At 23.2% G+C, this 17999-nt stretch overlaps 2 protein-coding genes across 5 annotated transcripts in view; both read left to right on the top strand.

The window, feature by feature from the left end:
* LOC114124466 (DNA primase large subunit-like) overlaps positions 1-17999 on the top strand; it is a 238416-nt gene that overhangs the window by 98864 nt on the left and 121553 nt on the right. The gene's annotated exons all lie outside the window — the stretch shown is intronic.
* The window catches only part of LOC114124462 (basement membrane-specific heparan sulfate proteoglycan core protein), a 132875-nt gene that overhangs the window by 38929 nt on the left and 75947 nt on the right, over positions 1-17999 (top strand). For all 4 annotated transcript variants that reach the window (XM_050199438.1, XM_050199439.1, XM_050199440.1 and 1 more), the window contains one exon: positions 5155-5246. In XM_050199438.1, the coding sequence (XP_050055395.1) occupies positions 5192-5246 (55 nt within the window). In that variant the 5' untranslated portion in view covers positions 5155-5191. The remainder of the gene's footprint in view (positions 1-5154; positions 5247-17999) is intronic.

Here is a 17999-nt window from a genome sequence, read left to right as displayed (position 1 = left end):
CATTATATAATACTATATTTTTTTAATTTATTTTAAAAAATATGATGAAATTACAAACATTCTTAATATGACATACACGAAAATAATTAAGTGCAATATAAGTTAGTAAAACATATTTTAAAATATATATTTATCAACTTCAATTTCTAAGAAGGCGAACTTCAAACAAATATAATATTATCTACATCATGTACTCCTATATAATTATTTTTTTCAAAAGAAAAATTGTTATACCTAGTTTGTTATGATATTGAGCTCACGAACGCGTATGACTAATAAGATATTTATTAACTTTATTGTTAGGATAGTTGCGGTATTCGAAGAAATTTAAACATTGTTTTTAATTAACATGGCGTATAGTTTCATAATACATATGTTAATTTATTGTAAAATTAAACCTGTTAAAGAATTTCAACTGAAAAATTATATGTATTAAATTCCCATAACATGGTTTAAAATAGTTCTAGTTATAATCATTATATCATAATATAATGTATTCTACAATGTTTTCTTTCATTGTGTATTATAGTAACGTAGAGCTGCAACCCACTTGAAACGTTTGTGTAGTTATGTATAACTAATAATAGTCACTACTGTACTGAGTTATCAATTCATCCGTTCTTCCATCTCGATCTTTTGTTCAAGAGCCCATAATTGGAACTACCAAGCGGAACCGTACTGGGAATTCGCTGTTCGATGATGTTCTAAATAGAGAAATTTAAATTTGTCGTATTCAATACGAGACTTTTTTGTTTTTAACTGAAACTGAATTTTGGTAGCAAAATTTTATTTATTTATTTAAATTTTCAACGGATCATATGATTCAATTACAATTATTTATAAATTAGGTTAAACAGAAACAAAAAAAACAAACAATCAATAATTATACGATACAATAATACAAGTGATTAAATACAATAAATTCTGTTTGTATAATTATCAATGCAATTAAAGTTTAACAATTCAATATTTATTTCATTAGTTATCGACATTATCCTATTTATAGAAGAAGCTAATGCATACATTTTTTTTCTACGTGTGAATACATAAAACATAGTGGTAGACTTAGTTCTACATTGAGGGACAATGAAATTGAGATAACATACAATTTCTGGACAATCAATAAAAACATTAAGAATCTTAAATACAATTTGCATATTAGATATTTACCTTCGTTTGGATAAACTAGCGATTACAAACAAATTTTGTAGTGGTCGATGAAGAGAATGTTGAACACGAGTTCAAATACATGTCATTTGCAGGCCATAAACCGAATAAATCGATTTTGAACATTATCTAACCATTGAATTTGATAATTTAAGTATTGTGAACAAACCACAGTGTCGTATTCTATTTTTTAACGAACCTAAGAAGTAGGTATATAATATTTTAAAACCCACAAGATTAGTTACAACTTCTAATATTAAAGCCTGAAATTGTGTACAATTTTCTAACAGTATATTGTAATAACTAATAAGTGTTTATTATGTATTCTTTATTTGTCGAAATTATTTTAAATCGTCTTCCAAAAGAAGTTTACTTGAGTCTAGAATGCAATATATTTAAATAATTAATGAATAATAATAGCTAAATATGATCCTTGAGGTACACCTGTGGTCACACTGACTAGATTAGATTTACAATTTGTATACTTAACATTTTTTCCCTGTTTGTTGCATAAGATGATATTCAAGAAAGAAATGGACCACGAATACCGATATTATGTAATTAAGGTATTAGTATAGAATAGTTTACTTTATCAAACACTTAAGAAAATTCTGTATAAATAACATCGACTTGGGATCTAAATGAAAAAGTGTCTAATATGAATATTTGAGAAACCAAAATATTATGATTCATTGTTTTACCACTACTATAACCATGTTGGTTATTACTAATTTCTTGCTAATGGAGATAGCAACGGAGTATTTTTTTTAGATTTGAATGATTCAAACATTTTTAAAATGTTATTGAAACTAGACAGATTGGACAATAATTAGTTACTCTATTTACATCACCACCTTTGGGGATTGAAGTAATAAAATTTGATTTCCACAATTTTGGTAAAGTGCATTATAAATATATTATGAAAAAGGTTTCAAAAGTGCATACTTAATTTATAGACGCACACTTTTTCAAATTGCTAAAATAAATACGTGTTAATGTGTTCTTTAGAGTATAAAAAAATATATACTACGAGTAAGTTTAACCTTCTCCTACATTCACTTGCCGTTTCTCAAAACTTTATAAATATTCTAAAAGCTTGGTTAGGAACGTTTAATTGAACAATTATTGTAATCTTATAATGATTATGCTAAGAGGGCATCAGGGGTCGCCAGTTCCAAAGTTACACCAATTCCCACACTTCAGTCAGACCTTGCATACTAAGGTACTTCTTATATTCACCTAAAACGTAATATGTATTTTACTATTAACGTTATTACTCTAAAGTTAATATTATTATATTATAATATATATATATATATATATATAATAATTTAGCTTTACGATTTTATTACACATACTATAGTAAATTAATATTCAGTGGCATACAGAGAAATGTCGATTAAGTTAATCATAGAATAGCTAGAGAATTCTAAATTTGTACTCTTAAATTGACAAAAAAAAATATTATAGTTCTGCACAACCATATTTATAAAAGGCGGCTTTATATGTGGTCTTAGTTCATAAATTAACAGACAATATTTAAAAACAAAAAAAAATAAGCATATAATTGTGCATCTACTTCTTTAAAACTTTTGATATGAATGAAAAATAATATTGACTATATATAACTACCTCTAATCCATAATACGTATTCTACCTACGTATAAAACCTTAATATACATAATATTATAATTGAGTGTTACCTACTATGTTATCTATTTTTATATTTTAAATTAAATTAATTTTACCTTGATTTATTGCATTGCGATTTCACATTTGAAAAATATAGGTAAATATGTGTTTATATTTTTTACCTGCCTTTAAGATCGTACTAACAAACTTCGTATTCTACACCTTCATTCTTTATCACTTGTCTGAGTTCGTCAAATTGTATCTGGTTACATGCTGTATTTTTTTTTTTTTTTAATTCACTCAATATTCCAAGGTATCAATAGAGTTTCTTAATCTCTTGGTTGTTTCTGATTCTCCGCTTCTAGCTACTAGATTATTTTTTCGTATTTTATTATGCAATGTTTATGGTTTACTTCCGACTTTACCAAAACAAGTCGTATTAGGATTCATTAGAGTTGAGTATGTTTAGACATTTTGTTAACATTTTGACTTGAGTATTTTCTTTAGTTCATAATAGTACCTATTTCCTATTTTCTTGTTCTCGTTTTGTTTGAATCTCGCTCTTCTGAGAAATGTGTATCCTAAATACGTATCTGAACTCCTGCACTCGATTAAAATTATACTCATTTACTTTCAGATGAATGTACATAAAATCTGAAACTTTTCTTCGTTGATTGAATGATAAATAGAAGATTTATTTTGTTTTTTTCACATTTAATTTTAATCGTATTCACTTCAACACTTCTAAATCATTAATAATCACTTACATTTTTCTATGAGTTTTTTCGTATTTCACTATTAATACAACATTGTCAGTTGTACACTTTGACATTATAAATATAATATTACTCATTTTTATACCTAAATTTTCTAGCACATCTTCTTTCCCTACTTTTTCTATGGCTAGGTTTAATAATATATAAGACAGTCCATTACGTTGACTTAAGTTTGTTTTTGGTTGTATACCAACGTAAAAATAATGTAGAATGAGGTTCCTGCTTTAACCTTTTTATTTCTACATGCATATTGCATAATGCTTTTTTTTATTATGATGGCCAGTTTTTGAGGTAAGCTAAAGTGCTACAGTGACTTAGTATTATACTTTTTTGAAAATCAACGAATGAAATACTATTATGTACTATATTATCAAACTCCCAATTTTTTTAGAGAATTTATTGTCGATGTGTAAATATTTAAATATTTTTTATCTATTTTTTTTTTTCTGTAAGAGTGATCTGATTCTTTAGAACATTATAATATAATGCCTAAGTTCAAACTCTATCTAATAAATAATTATATAAATTTTTATGTATTTATAAGTTTAAAATATTTATATAATAAATAGAAACATTTAAAATTAATCAATACAGTTTATTTTTGTATTTCAAGTTTTTTCAATATTTTGACTTTTTTTTTTTACATACTAGCATTAGATTTTCAACTACAATATATGTGACCATGAAAGTATATAGTCTTATATGAAAAAAATAAGTTGGAGTCAAGTATAAAAATAAAAACCTTTGCTGTAGTAAATATTATATCATACAAATATTTAAAATGTAGAAACAAAATGATTATATCAAACGTGTTTTAGATTCTGAGCGGAGCGATTAATATATCTAATATCTACATTACTGTAATGTGTGTTTAATATTATTATAATTTTTGCTGTTGGGTCTGTCATCGACTTTTAGAGAAATAAAAATGTTTAGAATTTAGTTTTGTTGTAGTTCAAAAACATTATTCTTGGGGACTTGAACGTATTGACGTATATTATTATATTTAATACCTATAAACAATGAGTTTTTCTAAACGTTAGAATTGATTTTATGGTTAGGTATACACAAATCTACTCAAATCGTTCTATAGCTATTTTATATTGTCTGAAAAGTTAATAATAATAATAATAATATATTAGTATTATACTAGTTATTATATCAATTAAATATTAATAATATTGTAAATGTAATGTTTTCAAACAATTAATTTAACCAACCGTATAACAAATAGTAAAATAAGTTGAGTTTGCTATAAGAGCAATATAAATATATTATAAATACTTGGTAATATATACTGACAAACTGTCATTGCTCATAATTGTTTTTAATTTTGTCTTTGAATTTAAATTCAACACATACATAATTGTAACTTACTTAATGACGAAGTACACTCAAGTATAATTCGACACCTATTGATCAGCAGAGCTGCAGTTACTCGCTTTTCCTTTTTTGTTTATTTTAAGTACATTTAGATTGTAAATTTAATTTATATCCCATAATCATAAATTAAAAATTAATGCATGATAATAACAATTGTTAAATTTGAATGTTTCTAATATTTAGTTATTTTTTTCAGATGAAAAATTTTAAATGATTGCGGTCATCTAGCAGTGATGGAGTTGTTTCCAGTGGTCTCTATAGTTTTTTTATGCACCATCGTGGTTACTAGTAAGTTTGTTCTTCAAAAATAATACTAAGCAATTATTATAGTTAAATAAACTTTCTTAATTTTCTATTGAAAAACTTGCAACTTTGATCAATGAAAAAAGTAGTCACAAAAAATACTACATTTTGCTCATGGTCTATTTCTCATCTATATTAGCATTTAATTGTTTATCACACAATATTGTTGGTATTTTTATATTTTATAAAACTACTTTTGCGATAACAATATAATTGTCTTTCAAACAGCTTAGAAGAATTATTATGAAGTAGGTATTATAATGTATATAGTTATGATTTATGAATAATATAATACTAATGTTATATGTAAGCTTTTAATAACGAAACTGTTAGTAAAACCTGTCATATAAATATTTACGTTTACAAATTAGACAAAGAAAGATTAATAAATTGAGTTAAAATTATTCATTTATGATAATAGTAAAAAGAATTTTTGGAGTGTTTATGCAACTGATAATTTTTATAATATTTATACACGTTTCTTTTTAATTTTTTCTTTTTAAAAATTAACAACATAGTTACACAGTTATTACGTTTTATTAGATAATTTAAAACACTATTTACATTTATATTTTATATGAGCTTTATTAATATATATATATATGCGTTGTATAATCCAACGATGTTATAAATTATATAGTATAATAACAAATAAATATATACCTAATAATATATAAATAAATACCTAATTTATATTTTACTAACATATAATGTAACAAAAGATAATAACAATAATAATTATGTTTAATTACCATGACACATTTAAAAATCGTTGCTCAAAATTGGGAATATTTTTTCATTCTATCAATAGTTATGGTCACATAAATGTATACATTTTTAATATAATACATATTATAAATTTTTCATTATAATTTAATTTAATTCATGTAATGCCTACAGGTAGTCAGAGAATAATAATTATTATTAGTATTAAATGTTATTTAAGTTATTAAAATATATCAATAGGTTATTACTATTTATTAAAATACTAATGTCTATGTTTTAAATGTAATATTCTTTTATTTGTTTATGTATTTATTTTAATGAGTCTGAATAATATTATGTATATACAGTAGTATTATAGTAATAATAATTTTAACTTTAGAATAATTATATAATTTGCATGCATCTTAGTTTCATTTGGTTCAAATTTAAACGTGTAATATTTTACGAAAACATATAAGTTTTACCTTGTGAGTAAAATTAGTAAACCTGTAGTTTGGCCTTACCTTATGACCTTCTCGAAGATTTATACATGTTCTAAACTTTAACACACGTGCATCTACTATTTATATGTTTTTCCTAGAAATTAGCTGCAGGGTTCTTATATATTTTAAATTTTAATTGAATTATTAATACGCTTTTAAATTTGTCACAATATGGTTTCTTGAAAATAGGAATAAAACTTAATTTAACAATTTTTTTTTTACTCAATTAAATATTTTTAAACTAAATGTATAAACAGATTCTAATTCATTTATAATATCACTATGAAATAATATTAAGACACGAATAAGATGTTAAATGTTCAAATTTCACTGAATTAAGTCAAACTTGATATTTTTCTTAAATTAAATTATTAATATCTTATGATACAATAAACAAATAATAAAACAATATTATTATAAAAGCAAAATTAAATGAAAATAACAAATTAATGATGTATCAGTATTATGAAAATGTATTATATTATGTTTCTTTTTTTATAATACTGATGATACATCATTAATTTGTTATTTTCATTTAATTTGGCTTGTACAATAATATTATTATGAAACATTATAGTTGTCCATGTTACAATTTAGATCCTGAGCGTAGTATAGGGAACATAGTATAAATAGCCAATAGTTTAAAATTAATTTACACATTTTGAAAATACCAATGAATGTAATAGAATTCATAATATAGCTATGTAAAGGTTTTAAGTCTTTACGAATTTTTGAATAATAATAAAATAATTAACATCGTTATTTAAATATATAATTTTGCCCAAATTTAAATTTCAAATACCTTCAAAAAATAATTATATTTATATATTTTTTTTCCAAAAAGGGCTACAAAAAATCGTGTATTAATTATTCAAATCTTAGATATAAAAAGAAAATTTTAACGAATATATTTTATAGCTGCAAGTCTGTATAAGTTTTGCATAAATGTTTGCCATTTTGACGAATTTTGTCAAATGCTAACTTCAAATGCTATAAAAAATAATATTGCCAATGTATTTTTAATAAAGTAGATATAAGAACAGTTTATATGGGATCTTACATTAAATTTTTAGGTTTATTAACCGACCATTATTTAATGTATTGATTTTACAATGATGTATGGCATTTTTTTATTATTACTTTGTGTCTGTCATCACCTTTTGAAGAAATAACAATGTTTCGATTTTACACTTTAGCACCCCTAAAGTTTCTGATAGCAAATTGGATCTGATTAATATTCTATTTAGTGGGATGGTCAAATTGCTGGCACTTGTCTTGTCTAAATAATAAAAAAAAAATAATATGAAAAATGTAAATTTTTATGCTAAACTAGTTTTTGACGAAATTGATTTCTATATTTTGTATCGTCCACCTTGATATTTTCACAAAATATTTGCATTGTCATTTTTTATAATATATAGTATTTTTTTTTTCAAAATATTTTGACTTTTTTAGTTATATAAATATAGGTGTAAGACGCCCACATTATAAATTGTTTTTATGTCCGTATAAATATATTAAAATTACATTGGTGCATTTTCTTTTTTATACCTATATACGTATTTATGTATTGAATATTTTAACATCTATTATTATAACAGTGATACTTATTTGATAAATTGACTTTTTGAAATATCAATTTAAAAAGAATAATATAAAATTTGTATTTTATCGTTTTTGTGATTTTAATTTTTTACTTGATTTTTGTCTACCTATATTTTATATCATAATCTAGTTCATTCAAGAAAATGAAATTTTGAGTGATTTCTTGTTTCCTAATCCACCTAAATGAAAAAATTAAAGAAATACAGTAACTAAGTAGAGTCATTAAAATTAATATCTTTAAATTGAAAATCATTATAAATATTATATTTTGAGTATAAGTTTATAGGAAATTAAAAATAATCATACAAATAATTTATAAATATTAAATATATTATATAATTATTTTTAAATAGTTAATATTTTTAAAATTGTAATTTTACAGATTTTTTTAATTTATTGAATACAATAAATTTAAGGCTGTTGAAAGCGGGTCGATTTTTCGTGAATTTATACCAATAAGCGAAAGAAAAATTTACCTAGTAACAAAAGTCCGATTTTAATTTTGAAAACATATGAATTCCTTATTCTCTTTTTTAGGTTTTGTAAGAAATGGATTTTTATTATTTTTTTTTTTTTTTAGTAACACTAAATTAAGGTGAATTTTGAAAAAAAAATTATATATAATATAATTCATTTGTTACTATAGTAATTAAACAATACAAAAAATTGAAAATCCTATTCCTACAAAACCTAGAAAAGAGAAGACGGAATTCATATATGTTTTCAAAATGAAAATCGGACTTTTGTTACTAGGTACATTTTTGTTTCGCTTTTTGGGATTTTCATGTAAACATTTTTTTTTATCGCAAAATTATGTGACATGTGACTGCGCGTATGTACGTTACTGATTTCCAAGAATCTTAGCCCACAGTCTACCATTAATTACTTATAGCGTTCGGGGAACTCACACACACTAATGATCAGTCACAACACACACAGTTACACTTAACTCACAACGATATCTAATATTGCCTAAATATGACCCCTTAAAAATGGTTAACTTTCAACAGCCCTAAGCTTTTTATAATCGTAAATAGTAAATATTTGGAACTGAATGCATACTTATACCTTGTAAACAGATGTATGAATATAGACATATATTAATTGCTTCAAACTTCAAAGCATTTAAAATAGTTTATTCCAAAACATACAACATAAGTATTTATTTATAGAGTAGTTACTAATACATATTATACGATAAACTATTATACAAATTATAAATTAGGTTCTGAGGATATTTGCTTCATGTAAACTTTATAGATTATACAATTCGTAGAAATATTATGGAGATTGTATATTATTTGGAATTTATTTCATTTTACTCATATTAAAACAGTGTTCTGTGATATTATATTGAAAAGAAATGATAATAATTTCTAATCAGTGTCTATTTATTCACATCCACAAAGACTTTTTGTCCAAACCTTGATTAAAACATCCTAAATTAAACACGAAAAACTTCCATCTATTTTTTTTTTTTACGTTAATACTGACAGATATCCAAGAATAGAGAAAAAATATAGCCTCTTCAAGCAAAATCTTCAACACAATGAAAACCTATTTCATTATAAGATAGTCTAAATTCAGTAACTCTGAACTAAATTTAAATTAAAGTGGTCGCATCTAAGGTACTCTAATCACATAACACATAGAAAATTACTTTAATATACATACTAAAATATATAAATTAATGATATAAATCTACTAAACCATATTACCCAAAATAAATCACTGTGTTTCGAACAATGATTAAAGACGATTTCGAAAGTATTAGCCCTATTATATAAATGATGAATTGTAACAACAATATCAATTATTGTTAAGTAGAACTTGTTAGAATTTTTTGACTAAAATTTGATTCTTAACTATAAATCTTTAATTTTTAAAATGTATCATACAGTATGTATCTACATAGGATAAAAATAATAATCATCACTACACAAAAGCATTTAAACATATAATATAAACTAATATGCAATTTACATTTCCATGAACAAACATTTTCTAAATGGTATCATAGAATTATTTTGAGTCACCGGAACTACCTTTTAAAATGTACGTCGACCGTTTCAAGAGCTTTATGCGGTTCAAATGGTCTAAGTGGTTTAGGAATATAAGCGGTTCTACGTATTATCATGTATTAATGAATATAATAATACGAAACTGTATAACATGAATGGCGAATAAGTTAATTTGTTCATTTTTATAAAAATTTTCTTTGAGTAACATTTTTGACAAGATAGTGGTTGCCTAATTTTTCATACCAATTTAAATATATTGATGTACTTATATACTGTGTTATAAATACTAAAGCATGATCACTTTATCTTATTACAATCAAAATAAATCATATAATTTATGGTTTATGTATTTAAATTCAAATAATTTTAGTCGTAAATAAAACTAAATCAAGATTACACAGTAAATAGGTATACCAAACATAATATTAATATATTATTATATTTATTGTAACAGACTCCATTCATATACAATTGATAGTAGTTGAACAGTAATCTCAAAATTGTATATAAATAATATTATAATTAAGTATATCTAAATTAGGTAGGTACATGTGTATTGTGCATTTTTACTTAAATATCTGTATTATAGATTACATGCAGTAATTTATATTTTATCTAAATAAAACAAAATTAATAGAAAGTATACATAGTATTATCACGCTATCCTAGCACATACTCGTACTTATGTTTTACTTATTTAAGTTAAACACTCAAATGCAATTAGCATACCTGTTTGTTTATAATTATTAAATGGTTACATATTGATAAATATATTTTCACTAGGTTAAACATAATATTAAGTAACTATAATGACTACTGAGAAATTAAAACAATACGTATTTATAAATTCTATACATTATATAAATATAGCCTTAAGAATTACAAGTACAACTTTTAAAGTAAAATACTTTTTTAAAGAAAATAATTATTATTAAATATAATATTAGTAAAGATACAATTTTAGAAATAAAGTTAATAAAAATAGTCAAATCGAACCAATCTTTAAAAATCAAATTGAATACTAGGCTCAAACGTTGTATAGTAACTATTATATAAGAAACATATTTTAAGATAATTTTTTAACCGTTTTAAAATATTAAATTATTTGGTGTTTAAGTAATTCATTAGGTATAATATATAGTTTATGCTATTGAAATAATATATAAAAAAAGTATTGTATAAATGACGTATAACTAATGTATATTTTTAAGCGCTATTTCAAAATAATTATCAAAAAATTTTGATTATTTGATTATCAACTATTATTCAAAAAATAATTTATCAGCTTATTTTTAAACATCATTAAATTTTTAAAAAAATGAATGATTTATGTATTAGTATTTTTTATAATTGTACACATACCTATGAACAATAAAAGTGAAGTCGTTATTACAATTTGAGCAAACTATACAGTTAGAAATTTGGATTGAGTGAAAATGTATTTTGTACATTTTTACTTTACTTAATGACTACTGTTATGTATTTATTTTTTATTTTTGAATTTACTTTTCATAGAAATAACATTTTTTTAAAAGTGTTATTTAACTTCCTTGTAAATTATAAAATATATGTATATAGAATATAGATAATACTTTAAAAGGTTTAAATTTACAGTTGTTAATTATACGTAAATGTATTAACACTAAGTAAGAGAACACTTTGTAGGGTTGAAAAGTGTTGTTTATCATTTTATACTGTTTAAAATTTAATTTTATTTGACAGTAAAATATAAATAGTAAAATATTTAATAATACGTATATTTATTTTTTTTTTATCAAATGTAATGTTTAATATCACAAGAAATTCATATTTTTAAATTTAACTTTCAAATTATTACGTAGGTATATTTAATTTCTAAAAAATGAATAGTATTATTATGATAAAATTGAAATATAAACTGTTTTAAGTACACCATGCTGAGTGAACTGTATTCAAATACCTGTTATTTATTTTTCAGTAATATTATTTATTTATTTTTATTTTTTTATGTTAGCAACAATGATATATTATACTATGGTACTTATACCATATTTTATACTTCAAACATTTTGCATCGGATAATGAGTTTTAATTTGAAGTGATACATTAATACATAGGTCTCTATAAAAAGTATATAAATAATTTATAACGAATACATTTTAAACCTCTTTTACGACATGTTTATATATTTAGTTTACATTTTAACTTAATGAAAACATATAATGACCTATTTATCTATTAATAGTTCATAACCTAACCTATTTTGTGTATATAGACATTTCATTCAATATTAAAATATGTACATGATATTATGATCTTACGATCCGTTTATAATTTAAATACAATATTTAATCGTAAATTTAAATAAATGCTTTAAAAAATGTGAAAATAATCAACAGTAGGGACATATTATATTATGCATGTCTTAAAACAATATACATTTTGATTGTTTCGGGTCATCATTCTTATTTTTAGTTATATTATACGTATGCATTATTGGATACTGCGAGTATTATACTATTATTATGCAGTTTTCTTTTTTTGCTAATCTATAATATATATTTTATGTGGTATCTTGTATAAATATTACGATGACGTGCCACTAGCAATATTCAAATAGCTAAAAACATGCTTATGCTTAGATATTGTATAATAAATACACCAAAATATCGATTGTTTTATAATCTCAATAAGTATTCTTTCTATTTTCGTAAAAAAATATTGTAGTTAATGTTTCCAACGATGAATATAAAAACAAATGTATTCGATGAAATAAATGTTATTTCTTTTTTATTTAAAAATACAAAGATTCTGATAATTATTGAAGTAAAATGTAATATTTGAAAATAATTTAACAAGGTAATTTATAATTGTTTGTGTATAAAACGTATAAACATTATGGCAAAGAGGCCATTGGGAATAAATTGTTGATTTTTTTCTAATATTATTTTATATTTTTACATTTTTAATGTTGATAATTTTTTTTTTTTTTTTTGTTAAGTAAAATAAATAGTTGGTACATAATACATGTACTGAATTATAATAATAACAATAATTGAAAATAATATTTATTAAATTAATTCGTCCAATACTTACTGTATAAGAATAAGGAGACAATGTTGAATTGGAAGTTAAGGTCCTAAGGTTTCAAGTAAGTCGTCGGATACATATTTTTTTTCAATGTTTATTTTCAGAAGGTGTTACATGCAGTACGTATGTGTTTGATGGAAAGTATAATACCACTTTCGCGTAAAAAATTGACCTAAAATATTATATTTACATATTGTGTAATTTTCACCAACGCTTTTAAAATGTGTTCGTTATTTTGCATCAAAATAAAAATAGGTATGTAATTTGCACCGAAATTCAAATTGACTATTTTTTCAATAGTACGTACACTTTTAGATAATAGAGTTTTAGATCATGACGTATGAAAAGCTAATAGGTAACAGCAATAACACAAAATGTTAAATTGTTGGTTCTATGAGTTTATTTTACTAACTTATACCACCATTATATGATATGTGAATTTGAACTTTTTTAAAGATGTGAGGAACGTAGAATATTATAATAAATTTATTATTTTTGTCAAAACTGAATAAATATTTAACAATACTGTGTAATCACACAATTTTATTGAGGCTGATAAGACGCCATACTTAGATAGCGATGGTACTTAGAAATCCAAAAAATGTGTTATTGTCATTCTAGTCCGATAATTAGTATCGACGTCAATAAGGGTACTGACGAAAAAATCGAATACTTGATAATCCACAACATAAATACTTATTTCGGAGCAAATTACAAACACTATTTTCGACAACCTACAATGGTGAAGATTACATACCCTTATTTTGGTGCAAATTACAAACTTCCCTTTCTAAACATAGTGAGGGTTGTTTACGATACATCAAGTATTCGTGAGTAAGTCTAAAATGACCTATTTTGAGTCAGTTGATAATCGTTTCCTCCCTTCTGTGTAAATGATTGTTAGGCCAATGGAGGATATTCGATTTCATTTTCATATACCTATGTAATATGTTACCTATTATATGTAGAAAATAAGAAAAGTCTTTATGAAATAAATATAGTATAATATGCTATTTTCAACCAACTGAAATATGACAAATAATAAAAGTTTCAAAATATCAAAAATTTGAATTTATATATTATCATACATCTCAATACATTGTAATATATTTAAAGTATGTTCAACATACATCCCAATACAGTCATATATTTTTCCTAAAACGTCCGCATATGAATATAAATACGAGAAGCTAGTTGATTAAAGTAACGATAAATAACAATAAGTATAACATTATTGTTGATAATTAATTAATTCAGTAAATTTTATCAGACCTAATAGCTAAATAAATAATAATGTTAATACTATAATATGAAAATAATTTTTATCATATTTGAGTATTTTGCGTTGTTACAACTACTTTTTTTTTATAACTATAATTGACCCCCCAAAACATTCTAAATAGTTATTTCATTAAGTAGGTACATAACGATATTATGATAATAATATGTATTCATGGTGTTTCATATTTGTTGATATAAATATTTGTTAACTGGAATGTTATAGCTTAATTAATAAATTACATAATATGTAAAACGTGTCTTCATATTTATCAAACGTTTGTATGTATACTAATAAGTGTACAGTATTTATTAGCATTAAACTTATGTGTAAACTATACATATACCTCATGTATTATGCTGAAGTGAATTGAATGCTATATTTTGGGTATCAATAAAATCTGTACGGATATTTTATATAGTTAAATATATATTTTATACTAAACATATTTTATAATTTTGAGGTTGATATGATTTTATGGTTGTGTTATAGTACAAATAAGATAGATATTTTGTATTAATTTGATTGAAATTATATTATCATTCAACTCGTTCAAAATAAGAATAATAAAACAAATGTTGAAATTATTAGTATAATTAATATACGAGTATGATACGGTTTGATACATGAGTCTGTCCGTACATCTAGACACATTATTACAGTGTATTATTATAAATTTAGAAACAATGATCATAATCGAATCTCACCAATGGTTAAAAATAGCATTCGCTTAAAAATACACTTTTGGGATGAGTTAAATATTTTTTTGATATGTTTTTTTTACATTAAATTAAAGTATTGTGAAAATAAAATTGAATACTATAAAAATTGAAGTTAAACAAAAAAGATTATAATGGGTAGCATAACAGCCTTGTACTGGAATTACCCGAAACCCAAAAGACTCCTAAAAACCTTTAGGAAGTGCTACTCTCAAAACCCGAATTATACATTTCAGTACATCTGAAATAACAGAAACCCGAATAAATCACTCTAGTTAAACAAAAACCCAAAACCTTAATGACGTTCAATTTTTGAAATCCCATGTGATAATATAATAATTATTAATAGAAATAATTTTCGTTCAATTAGTATTTATTACTAAACGTTTTTCGTAATCAATACAATAAGCAAGGTTATGATTAGTTTCTTAAATTAAATTAATAGTACGATCAATAATTAGTTATGTTTTATAAAATCAAACAATATTTTAAATTATTATTAATACTCTTAAATTGTATTAGCTAAAAAGTTTTAAATTTTTTTCTTTACTTAAATACTAACCCTGATAATAATGGTTTACTACGAATTACGAACGCCCAAACATTGTTCTATTTTTTTATTTAAATCTTTGAATACCCGTAGGTTTATCTATTCTATCTATTATGCACCAAAAAATCGAAACACAAATAAATAATATTGTAGTAGGTAATTAGTACAAAATTCTATTAATGTACTTTTCCTTTTTTTTCATTCAATGTATGAATATTTATAATGGTATTTTAAACATTAAGCAATAATTTAATCAAGCTATAAATGCTTTTAAACTGACTGATCTAATAGTATTAACTCGTAACCAATACAAATATGCAGTGGATTGAGTTTGTGAAACTTTAAATTTATATAACATTTCATTCATTTTCAGAACAAATACTCAAAATTGAATAATTAATATATTATAATTAGATAAATATTTACATAATACCTACTAAAATTATAAAAATGTTTAAAAACAAATAAAATATTTTCAATTTTTTTTTAAATTTTATTAAACTTAATAATTATATCGCTTAAAAGATATTTATATTACTATTATTTATTTAGATACGTGGTTACTATTATACAGTGAAAATGTTGAATATCTGTTCAATATTCTTCCGTTTTTCATTTCGTTTATAAGAAAGAGAAAGTCTACATGATACTTTTGGCATCTGTCCCAAAAAAAGTCCCATTATTATGTGTGCTACGTTAATGGCAATCGGTAAAGGCAGTGTTAAGAACTAAGAGTGAGGAGCTTTGTTTTCCATCCAAGCTGTGAGTACCTATGTTTTTCAAATCTCAATTCCCCCTTCAAATGGATTCTTGTGTTTGGCTGTGACGTGGATTTCTGAGTACCTACAAATTTAATTATACTATTTGAATTGAATACTGATCTATAATTGCTTCATTGACGAAAACTTCTCGACTGTCTGAATAAAAACTGTTCAAGGTACCCTAAAGAATTTATGTAAGGTTAAAATTAAATTGTTAACAAACATTATACTAACCATGAATTATTTACTATGATTTTGACCAAATATGTACATAAATTTATAACACACTAAATAACCATAATGAAGGCAATATCGTAAAAAACATATACAATAATATTTTTGCTATCGTGACTTATACCAGACTAAAATTGTAAGCATTTCATATATTATATACATACATACCATAAATGCATTTTTAGCTTAAAATATGACAAATATACTATTGATTTATACATCACTGACATTCAAAAATATTGTTTATAGATTATTTTTTGTACATAAATCTTATTTACTTAAACACATATATTATAAGGTGGACTGAAGAAGTTAAAAGCTATGCACTTTTTAACAATATTTCTTTATTTTTTTAACGGGTTTGTTTTCATTTTTTTTTTTTTTTTTTTTGTTAGAGAAAAGAACAAATATAAAACTGAAGTACTCCTTAATAAAGAATATGTCTAACTTGAAAAACAAAGACCATTATTTGAAAACATTCGTTTAATAATAAATTATAACCAATTTCAGTCAAATAATCTTAGGTCTAAAAACAACCCCAACAAGTAATATTTTTGAATACTTTGATAAAAAGAAAAAAAATCAATAGGAGTTATACTATATAACTTATAGTTTTGTTAGTTAGCTATAATAGGAATAATTATTTTATTGAAAATAAGAATACATTTTAAATTAGTATATAAACCAATACTTAAAATTCAATATCAACATTTATCGACTTTATCACGGGTTTTATATAAAAATTTACTCAACGCTACCACTTAATTCAAAATGTAACTATCTGTTTTATTCAAGTCAAAAAAAAGGAAATTTTGAAAGACTTTAACGATATTAAATTCATTAATGATTAGTAATAACTCGATTGCACTTTTATTAAATTTAATCAAAAAGTTTAAAAAAAAAATAATATATTATTTAGTTATATTATGGATAATATTATTTTGTCGATCGAATTATGTAAATTAATTATCTTATTTTTATACCTATAAAATATATTTTTTCAAACTCATTTCAAAAAAACAGCAGCAGCACAGTGTCTATTACTTACAGTATGGCTGTAAGTTGTAATTTCACGAGATTATATACTGTGTCTACCTAAAAAATGCATGTATTTAATATTTAAATATAAAAGATTTATTCGTGCAAATCAAAAATCCAGTAATAGTTACGACTGATCCTTTAGTATAAAATGTATCGATAAAACTCACGCGATTGATTTCAGGGCGATGATAAAATAAAAACAAAATATATCGCAATATCGTTTCAGCGTTGATATGGCGAGTGAAGTCTAT

The sequence above is a fragment of the Aphis gossypii genome, chromosome 2 (genome assembly GCF_020184175.1).
Source record: "Aphis gossypii isolate Hap1 chromosome 2, ASM2018417v2, whole genome shotgun sequence".
Classification (NCBI taxonomy): domain Eukaryota; kingdom Metazoa; phylum Arthropoda; class Insecta; order Hemiptera; family Aphididae; genus Aphis; species Aphis gossypii.
Note: the sequence above shows the minus strand (reverse complement) of the source record. Positions and strands in the feature narration are given on the sequence as shown.